This window comes from Crotalus tigris, unplaced genomic scaffold (assembly GCF_016545835.1).
Source record: "Crotalus tigris isolate CLP2741 ecotype Arizona unplaced genomic scaffold, ASM1654583v1 scf7180000017536.10889498, whole genome shotgun sequence".
NCBI classification, from domain to species: domain Eukaryota; kingdom Metazoa; phylum Chordata; class Lepidosauria; order Squamata; family Viperidae; genus Crotalus; species Crotalus tigris.
In genome coordinates this window covers 627,335-638,098 of record NW_024096460.1, presented here as the reverse complement: position 1 = coordinate 638,098, position 10,764 = coordinate 627,335, and the positions used below count along the sequence as shown (strand labels likewise).

The window sequence follows — 10,764 nt, the reverse complement described above, 5'->3', positions numbered from 1 at the left end:
AAATCTGTTCAACTCAATAGGACTTACTTTCCAGCAAACCTGGTTGAACCAATGAGTTCAGTAGATATATCCAGGTTCACATTGTTATTCTATCACTTTTATTTCCTAAAAGGGGAAAATTATTTTCAAACCAAGTACATTTAGCTGCTCTGTGTAGTAGTTCACTTAGTTTATAGCAGATTCCCAGTGATGGTGAGGATATCTGTCCCATCCCTTGTTGATTCTCCAATGTAAAAAAGGGAAGCATCCATTCCCTTTGAATTCACTGTATATGGATCTCATTCAAGAAGTGATATTGCATGCTTTCTTCCATCTCTAGATGGATGTTCTTCATGTTGCTTTATCAGGGATATTTTTTCGACCAATGCAGAAAAGCAGCTTCTTGTACAGACCAAGGATCCTGTCTTGTCCCAGTTTGAAAGCAATTATGACAATTTCCATGCCAACTATAATATAAACTGAGAGAAATAAGAAAAAGTTGGGGTGTTGCAGTTTGATATCACCAAAGCCAATGGTCGTTAAGGTGATAAAGCAAAAATAGAAAGCTTCCTCAAAATTTAAAGCTCTTTCCCAATGTGGAAGAATAGCTGCAGCACAGGAGATGTATGCAAAAACAATAACAGTCATCAGTGAAAAGGGCACATCCAGCTTTTCTACTTCTTTCCCTATATTATTGATGCTGCTGATCACATGATTCACCATTGCCCCTTTGTCCAATTCAGGACAGGAATTCCATCGTTCAAATCGGGTCAGTTTTGGAGGTGCAAGAAGAGCACTTTCCCTGATAATAAGCCTTTCAAAAATTTCAACATTTAGATTTTGCCCAGGCTTTTTTTTAAAGGAAGAATTGCTTTTCAAAGCATCCTTAATATTTAAAGGCTCAACAAGAACTATTTTGGCTGGCCCAAGGGAAGCTGAGCCTGCTTTTGAATCAGTGTTTTTACAGCAAGACCTAAAAGAAAGCTTGGCTAATACTTTTGATTGTAGTTTCCGGGCGCGATTGTAAGAGGTGGATAAAATAGCTGCTAGGATGTCACCCATGTCGGTGAGGACCAGGAACATGAGAGGTATACCAAACAATGCATACACCATGCACAAGTATTTCCCAAGTCTCGTCACAGGATAAATATGACCATAACCTGAAACCAAATAAATCCAGAGAAAACTGTTAAAATGTTAGTTGTTTTTCTATGGCATTTTGATTTGAACAAAGCTAATGAATATGCATATATAAGTTGCTTTGAGGAGTTTATCTTTTATTAATGTTATATTGGAGTATTAATTGTATAATTTTGCTAATTTTCTTTGTCTACTTATTGATATCATTTCTGAAAATACATCTTTGTTTTAAATAAATAAAATATGCATATAATATCCTTTTTTAAAAAAGGAATCTGTTGTCTGCATTTAAAACATGAAGGCAAATAATAAAACTCTCTTGCTTCCTAGTCTTTCCATTAGAGGTGTTAGATCATTTTGATACTTTTTTCCCCCCAAAAGAGCTGTGTAGATCACTGCAAAACATTGAGATGCCATGTACTGTTAAGATCTGCAAAGCCCTCCAGCTTGTTCCTGTAACTCTAAATATTTGCATTGGATGATTTTGAAAAATATTGTTAAATATAAATATGGAACATAGGTTTTAGCTACTTAGCTACTTAAGCTTGCTTTTGTTAACCCTGGCTGATTTTGAAGATGCCAGTTATTTAGTTCTGTTACAATAGAATATGGCCTTGTTTATGTTGTTTATATTTTAGAATATTGGAATATTTCCACAGTTTACACGGAGTTTATCTCCTTTCATATTAATCTGCCCAGTCACTGGATCATCAGTAGAGGCCCTCCTATTATATCACTTCCTGGGGATTTATTTAACATCAGTCAAGAAGCAGTACTTATCTGCAGAAAATTCTTCCCTAAAGAGAAAGTATGGGCCAATGTGATTAATACTTAGAGGCATGCTACAAGAACCCATTTATTCACCATGACATTTCATATTTCAACATGGCATTTCTCTATCTCTGTCTTCATCTGTTTAGTTACATGTTTGCCGTATGATCTTTGAACATTTCTAAGTACATTAATATGCTCTTTGAAAAAAATATTAAGAAACAGATTTTGATTAGTCTGGGGCTTAACTTTATAGTTCAACCTTGCATAGAATGTGTTTTTTTTATCCCAAATTGCTAGGAAGCTGGATAGAACAGTTTCCCCAACTTTGTTGAAATAGTCTTCTTCATCACATCTGGCACCCAAAACTCATGGAGAATCCTGTGTAGGGCTGTGTTACATAGAATGCAAAATCCAAGCACTGTGGTGAAATTTAGCACTCAATATGGGAATCTTTATAATGGTACACACATACTTTTCACTTTCCCAATTTTCTAGCCAAAGTGATATATATGTCCTGTTAAACTCCAGATTCTTTTCCCTCTTAATTTCCACACCTATAAGCACTGTTGAACAAGGCTGATTTTCAGGCTAGAGAGAACAGCTAATTGCTTTAAGTGTCTTTCTGTCTTCTTTCTGTCTTTTAATCATAGTCATCAGAAGGACTTAACCCAGCTGGTGTCCTCCTAAAAATTGGAACAAAGCTCAAATACTAACAATTTGTGTCTAAGGGTATCGGCCATTGTGAGAAAGAATACTGTTCCTCTTTCCACTTTCAAAAGTTTTGGCTTCTCCTAGTTAACTCAGAACACGCAGAGTGCATCCTACTATGACCATTCGCTTTCTGTGACTGCTTGACTAATCCAGAGCTGATTAAACAGCTTCAGGTTCATGGATCATTGGCAAGTAGCTTTCATGGCAGTGTGACTGCCTATGAAGGCCATCGGCTGAGAGACTAATGAGCTTCCTTCTGCAGTTTTGGCCATTCTGAGAACAGGCCTGTCCCAGTAACTTCACTGTGGTCAGATTTGGGCGTCTAGACTGGAGTGCAAGGTCAAAGTTTTTTCAAGCATCTCTGAGATTCAGAGGCAGAATTCTGATCTGAACACCCAGCAGTCACATAGACTAATTCCCATTGCATCCTATGTCAGTGTAAGTCTTTTCTCCATTACTTTCAATCATTTAGGTCAAGGGTCTTCAAACTTGGCTCTTTTATGACTTGTGGACTTCAACTCCCAGAATTCCTCAGCCAGGCACAGCTTATAGGTGTGGAAATTGAAGTCCACAAGTCATAAAAGAGCCAAGTTTGAAGACCCTTGATTTAGGTCAACAGATAGATAAGCAGCAGTGCATAGGGAAACCTAAAATAGTGCTATAATGGTGAAAGTCATGCTTAACTAACCAGATTTATTGTACTGAACAAAAGTCTTGAAATATGTGATGATTTCCAAACAGACTTCCATTAAATGAAATCCTAAAGAACTGTTGCCAGACAAGTATGCAACTGAATTAGATAGCCAGCTAGTTTGCCTGGATAAAAGATAGCTTCTTCCCTTGTTTCAAATGCACTTAATATTTAATATTCTACACAGGTTTAGTGGATGTGATGAAACAGATTCACCAGGCAGCCTCCTAACTTAGGAAAGCAACATCAATATAAAAACATTTTCTATAGTAAAAGATGGCTTTATTGAAAAAGTAGTTTGGTTATTACTTATTGTGTGTATGTTTTTTAATTTTTATTTATTATATATGTAATGGTAGAGAAGGGAATGAAAATAAGAGAATACATGAAAGAATACTAACAATAACAGTCCTAACTATGTCCATTAATATATATGCCTCTTTGGCACGGAATGCAGCAGATCAAGTAGTCTCAACCCTGAGTAATAATTGTTAAAATTTCATGCTGTTGTTATTTGGCTTCTAATGTTGAATATAATATATAATAATGGCAATTTTAACAGTTGGATGTTGCAGCCTAAAGATTATTTTCAGTGCAAGAACCGCATCCTGTTGTTCATATATTTTGGAAGAGAATTGTAAGAAAAATCAATACAAAGAAAAGATGTAATTTACCATTAACTCCAAATGCTTTATTGCATGGATTTCTGTGTGATTATGTATCAACATTTAATGGGTTTTTTTTGTATTGCTGTAAACAATAATTACAAAATATTGACATAATCTCAGGCAAGAGATCACTGAAGTATGTAAACAGCAAAAGTATTAAAATCCAGTAAACATATTCACAATGAAAAGCAAATGGGAAAAAATGTCAAAAGGCTGTTCATATTGCATACAAATCCCTTTTAAAAAATACAGAATACCAATATGACACTGTCAGCCACAAACTGATGGAGAAATCCCTATTACTATATATGCATAAGCATATATGTACAGTTTGTAAATTTGATTCTTAAATCAACTTAGTGTTATTAATTTACAGCTAAAACCTAAAAAAATGATCTCTCTCTCTCTCTCTATATATATATATATATGCAGAAGAAATTGTTTACAGAATGTTAGTGATAATATTCTAACAGTTCTTTATGAAAATACAATAAAATAGAATATATACATGATAGAATAGAGAGAGAGTGACAAAGAAAATATATGGAGAAAATAGAAGATCAATCTGTCTGTCTGTCTGTCTAACTATATCTATCTATCTATCTATCTATCTATCTATCTATCTATCTATCTATCTATCTATCTATCTATCTAATCATCTATGGTGCTCTTAACCATCCTAATAATCAAACACAAAGCCTTCTCCTAACAGTAACAATTGAGCAAAATTTTACTGCTCAGTTATGGAAATTTTAATGGAAAAGCCAATAAATAAAAAGCAAAATAACTTTAGTTTTGGATCAGCATGGTCAATGAGTAAGAAGCAAGGGTATGAGCACTGCATAGAGGGAGAAGTGAAGTTAACATTGGCCTATTGATTCAATTATAGAATCAGAACAGAAATGTGTTGCTACACTGATTTGTTATTATATCTCTTCATATATTTTAAAGATAAATATTACTAACGTGACAGTTTTATTCCTACATGAGGCAAAAATAATTCTGTAGAGATACTTAGGAAATATGATTTCAGATCTGCAATTCTATACGTATAGAAGAACTTTCTATTTCTTTACTTGCATGTCTTGTCTATTCCAAGTGACTTTAGGAATTAAGCTAAAAAGCCACAGGAAAACATATCATTAGCTGTTCTTTTCCTCCAGGGGAAGGAAGCATATCAGCCAAAGTAAGCTGAGTCAGCTATGCACCTTAAATGATTCCCCTACAAACTGCTCTGAAAGGCTACCCATGTTCCAGCCAAAGAAGCACATTTGGAGTTGAGCAGGACTGATGCATTTGGACTGAATGATTTAAAATGTGAATTATCAGAACAGGCATAGAATTGGGAAACAAACAACAGTAGGCTTAACACCTGAGTACAAACCTTTACCATGGATGCAGAATGTTATACGTTCCTATTTGAACTGACAGATGTAATGGCTGCACTGATAACTTTGTGAATTTAGCTTGTAATCGCTAGAGTTTCCTGTATTCAAGAAGTAGATTGCCGAAAATAGCTACTTAAATATTTAAACATCTTTATTTGCTTGATGGAACTGCTACAGATATTTCCATGAATGCTGGCAATATTGTTTGGTGAAGAGTAACATCTTTGCCTTCATTGGTGAGTAACATTTTTGCTTATGAGTAGTTTATTTCTATAATCCTCATCTTTGACACTGGTAGAAATATAATAACAAAAGTATGCCCAGCTCCTTAATTTCCACAGAGCATATGCTAGGAATATTATGACTGAATGAACCTGAACTCTTCATCCTGTTCTTTGTATTTTATTTTTGAGATTTTAAGAACAAGACACCCATTTTCCCTGTTTGCCTTCCACATTGGAAAATCAACTTGATTTCTTTGGGTTTTCAGGGATGTAGTTGGTGATCCAAGCATTTCTAAGTCTTAGGGCATCTATTTTAAACCCAGCACTACCAGATGGAAATGAAAAATGGCTTTAAAAAATATGTTCCAGAGCTTCTACAAATGGGGAGCTTAGGCCTGTCTCAAATGGGGAGCTTAGGCCTATCTCAAGCAGGCTAGAATTGCTCATTTCTACTTGTTGTTGGAGGAGCACAGTGGCTCAGTGATTAAGTCGCTGGGCTTGTCAGCTGAAAAATTGACAGCTGGGGTTCAAGACTCTAGTGCTATGCAATGGGGTGAGCTCCCATTACCTGCCCCAGCTCCTGTGACTTAGCAGTTTGAAAGCATGCAAATGCAAGTAGATAAATAGGTACCATTTCAGTGGGAAGGTAATAGCATTTTGTGTGCTTTCGGTGTATAGTCTTGCTGGCCAAATGACCATGGAAGGGTCTTCAGACAACACTGGCTCCCTCGGCTAAGAAAAAGAGATGTCCAATCATATCCTAAAGTCAGATACAACTAGACAGGGGAAATCTTCACCTTTACATGTTGTTGAGCTGCAGCTTTTAGTATCCCTAGTAACTTCAATAAGCATGGCTGAGTGAAGTGATGATATATACAGTAGTTGTAATCTGGCAACATCTAACTGGATATGCATTCTAATTGAAGGATAGTACAACAAGGAGTCAATTCTATTAAATCTAAAAGGACTTACTTGAAAAGTTTCACATTATAGACTTAGACTGCATTAACTCTCACCACAAACCATCATAAATTATTGAGTTTTTTTTATTATTATTGCAATTAAAAATAAAGAAGGCAGAACAGAAAGCTTGGTGTTGCCTAACAATTGTTAACCACTTGGATGGCAAATTGAGTAGCAATACTGGTGCCAACTATGGGAAGGAATACCATATTTTTATTTAATTATAGCAGTTGATTCCAATTTTAATGAGGGATTTTAAAAATATATTTCCAATTTTTATTCCTCAATTTGTGCGATGAACTTTCTTTTTGGGGGCAGTTAGATATCAATGGCGACTCTTAAGAATTGCTTATCAGCAAATATGATAGTACTAAGACTGTTCCCGTCTTTGAAGGAGCACTTTGAGGGAAGGGCTCCTTCAAAGCAAATTTCATTTCATTTCTAACCAGTAAAAGCAGAGCAGCTGCAGGTCTTCACTTGGTAAAAGTGCCTTCTGTGCAGGCATGGAAGTCACTGTCGATGAGGCAAGCACCCAACTAAATCAGTTCTGCGTTAAAGATTCGCTGAGATGTTGCTGCCAGCCTTCATGAGGTATCATAAAAAGTTAAGACAATGTGCTTTCACTAGGAAAAGCATATTATGAACAAGTCTTTTGGCAGGGTAATAAACATCTGGAGATTGATCAAACTTCACAAGGATGTTGGAATTAAGATACAACATATATACTATAATTTGGGGTAAGGAAACTCATTATTATATCCGTTATTAGTCTGTCCTAATTTTATCTCATGGCTTGTTTTAATACAATAAGTACATAATTGAACCCAAAATTTCCATTGCTAAGCAAGACAGTAATTCAATGAGTTTTGTACCATTTTTACAACCTTTGTTGCAACAGTTGCTAAGTGAATCACTGCAATTGTTAAATGAGTAACACGGTTATTAAGTGAATCTCCTTCCTCATTGACTTTGCTTGTCAGAAGGTCACAAAAGGTGTTCACGTGACCTTGGGATGCAGCAACGGTCACAAATATGACACCGGGACACTGCAACTGTCATAAATACACCCCAGTTGCTAAGTGTCCGAATTTTGATCACATGAAACTGGGACACTGCAACCATCATAAATGTATGCCAATTGCCAAGTATCTGAATTTTGACCACATGATGCTGCAACAGTCATAAGTGTAAAAAACAGTCCTAAGTCACTTTTTCTGTGCTGTTGTAACTTCAGTCACTAAACAAGTGGTTGTAGATTAAGGACTACTAATGTGGACAGACCTAACCAAAATTGGGGGGGAAAAATAATGCATTCTGAATCACAAGGAAGCAGGGCGGAGGGCTGATGGTAGTGGAACAAATCTACAGTTATCTCTTTATCTGTTGTACTAGGAAATGGTCTTCTGTGTTAGTTGTAATCCAACAGTGCAATTCTATTATGACTGTTGTCAGGATCCTCAAGACATAACAGTATTTGAAGTTAGGGTACAAAAATGCAATGCAAAACAGGAAAGCCCATTTATGCCAACCAATATGAGTGAGAGAGTTTATCTCCTTGATTGAACTGTATTGAAAAGTTAGGTCTTCAGAAGGAGCACTCCTCTGTTTACTCAAATGGGGAACCTTGTTTATTGAGGCTCCCAATCATAAATGCAATTCTTTACATCTTCAAGGAAACAGCAAGTGGATGTTCACTGCAACCATCTCCACTCCATATCCATGGGCTGTCAGGCTCTTGAACAGGACATAACTTTATGCATGATAGACTCTGAGGCCGGCACGCTGTGCAATTAGCTCACATGGTGTAATAAGTTGGTGGGTTTGTAGTCACTGTGAGTTGTGGGGGGGCACAGAGGGAGGCTTAGCCAATCTCATTGTATACATGTTGTACTTTGATAATAAAGGTTCATTCATTCATTCATTCCACATAGAGAAGCTGAACACACTGGCGATGGGTCTGCCAATGGGTCTAGCACATACTATACATTCTTGTCCTGTTATTCATATTGTACACTACTGGGGCAAAATAGTTGCACATGATTTGGGATTCTGGCATCATCAGTAAAAATCCTGATAACATTAGCCCATCTTTGAATGGGATATTTAGTTGGGAATGGGATATTCCATTGATGACATTTTATAGAAAGTCTTCATTATTGCAGCAATTACAGTACACACTTAACTCAAATGTAAATGCCACCATGTTTAACAGAAGGTACTTTTACATATCTGTGAAGTGAAAGACAGTTGTAGAGGTCTAAATTAGTGGTCTTATTTAAATAATTTGGGGCATTCGGTCCCATGTGCTGACTTCAAAGGGCTCTGAATTTCATTGAGGGTTTTTTTTTTACTTTACCTTTGATTAGACCAAGTACATTTACTGCAAAATACTTCATACAAATCATACTAACCTACTGTGGTGAAGACAGTGCAGCAGAAGAAGAGAGAGCCAAGAAAGGACCATTTCTGTGAAGGATCAGTAAACCATGAAAAGTCAATTTTGTTGATCAAATCACGTGTTCTGTTTGTAAATACCTCATTGTTTGTCTCATTATCTGTTAATAAGTAAGCGAGATGCTGTGATTAGTCAAATATAATGAAAAATTAAAGACTGCTGTGTTACGTCCATAGACCTATGACATGTTGTGGCAATGAAACATGGGAAACAGCTTATTTAAACAGACATACATCTTCCATTGACTGGAAACAATTCCTTCTGATTCTGCTGCTTTCCTCTCTAGTTCTTGAATGTAGCTACTCTATACTCAATGTTAAGAGAAGTGCACAGTTCATTTGGTCATATATGTTCCAGAATTAGCCTCTGGTATTAAAAAGAAAACTTTAATCTGCTTTAAAGATTAACTTCTTAGAGTAATAGCTGGTGACATGGAGAAAATGTTGAAGGAATGTTAAGAGGAAAAAAACAACAGATTCATTTAACACTACTAAAAAAAAGCCTACAAAAATATTGTTACTGAATGTTTAAAAAGTAGATCAATCTTAAAAACATTCTTGGCACGTTCATTTTTCTTAGAGTCCCTCTTTCAACAATGATTACACTTATGCTAGATTCAATCTCCTCACAAATGTGCATGCTGAAATGGTTCCATTGTCCCCAGAGACTAGTGGAGGTTTAAGGAATACTTTAGGATTAAAACATCTAGGATCTATTTTTTGTAAATACTAAGCACGATCTATGTTAGAGGAAATTTCTAAGTCATGCTTTGTTTCACATTCCCGTTTCTATTCCTAACAATGTTCCACAAGTCATGTAAAGCACAAGAATGATATTGGGGAAGCAGGGGAGAGAATCAGAGAGTAAGTAAATCTGCCTGCAGAACTAAGAAATCCTTTCAATTTAAGCAAGGAGAATATAATGCTACACAAACTCAGATTCCCAAATGCATTTATATATATTCAAAATAAGAAGAGCAAGAGCATATATTTGGTGTGATTAATTTGGTTGCCTCCTCTGCTAACATTGCAAGCTCTTACCTGATAAATCTTTTGAAAGATTCCAAAGTTTCAGCATGAAGCTCCTGTAGGCTTCACCTTCATGACTCTCTCGGCAGCCTTCCACTTGAGAAAACATGAGAGCTCCCAGAAGGGCATAGACCACTAATGAACAAATGAAGCAAGCGTGGGGAAAGATAGCCCAGAATACCTGACAGCACGTCCTTTCCTTTAGCTGCGAAGGAGATGTTTTTGACTTCATCTTCGCAAAATTTTGCATCAACAAGACCAAACAGAAGGCTTCATGAACAAAGAGAAAACATCTCTGGAACTCAAGTAGAGCGTCTTCTTGACCAACAGAAGCCTGTACTCTACTTCTGTTTCATAGCTAAAGAGCTCCTCATCTTATAGCTGGAGTTATTCTTACAATATCCAAGGAACCTGGATAGAGATTGCAACCAACTGTGATTTAAAACATCTGTCTGTCAGATGCTAATACATCATGCAGAAGAAATATTGATTTTCTCAAGTGCTGTAATGCGTATGTATACGATGAGCGACCATACGCATCAAGAGTTATCATCATCTGATAGTTGAAGGAAGAGCCTATTTGTTTATAGAGCTATGTCTTTTGCAATGCCCTGCCCTTTGGCAACAACCAAAGCAAAATTTCCAGTAAGAGAAGGCAAATAGCAAAGAATAGATAATGAGTCCATATAAGCAGGTAATGGATCTTAGTAAAATTGGATATATTCCCCAAGGGGTGAAGATAC

General features: G+C 36.3%; 1 protein-coding gene across 1 annotated transcript; it reads right to left on the bottom strand.

The window, feature by feature from the left end:
* Window positions 1–330: 330 nt before the first annotated feature.
* Window positions 331–10,253, bottom strand: KCNK18 (potassium two pore domain channel subfamily K member 18). The gene is made up of 3 exons (XM_039351323.1): window positions 10,034–10,253; window positions 8,950–9,093; window positions 331–1,139 (listed from the first exon to the last, which is right to left on the bottom strand). Exons 1-3 carry the CDS (start codon window positions 10,251–10,253, stop codon window positions 331–333), a joined length of 1,173 nt encoding a protein of 390 aa, XP_039207257.1.
* Window positions 10,254–10,764: the final 511 nt, after the last annotated feature.

What these genes read in the sequence shown, in the direction of transcription:
- KCNK18 (XM_039351323.1), bottom strand. Translation starts at nt 10,253, where the DNA reads ATGAAGTCAAAAACATCTCCTTCGCAGCTAAAGGAAAGGACGTGCTGT. An exon ending in TCTTTCAAAAGATTTATCAG is followed by an intron (nt 9,094 to 10,033) that starts GTAAGAGCTTGC and finishes ACTTATTAACAG; the next exon opens with ATAATGAGACAAACAATGAG. An exon ending in CACTGTCTTCACCACAGTAG is followed by an intron (nt 1,140 to 8,949) that starts GTTAGTATGATT and finishes ATTTGGTTTCAG; the next exon opens with GTTATGGTCATATTTATCCT.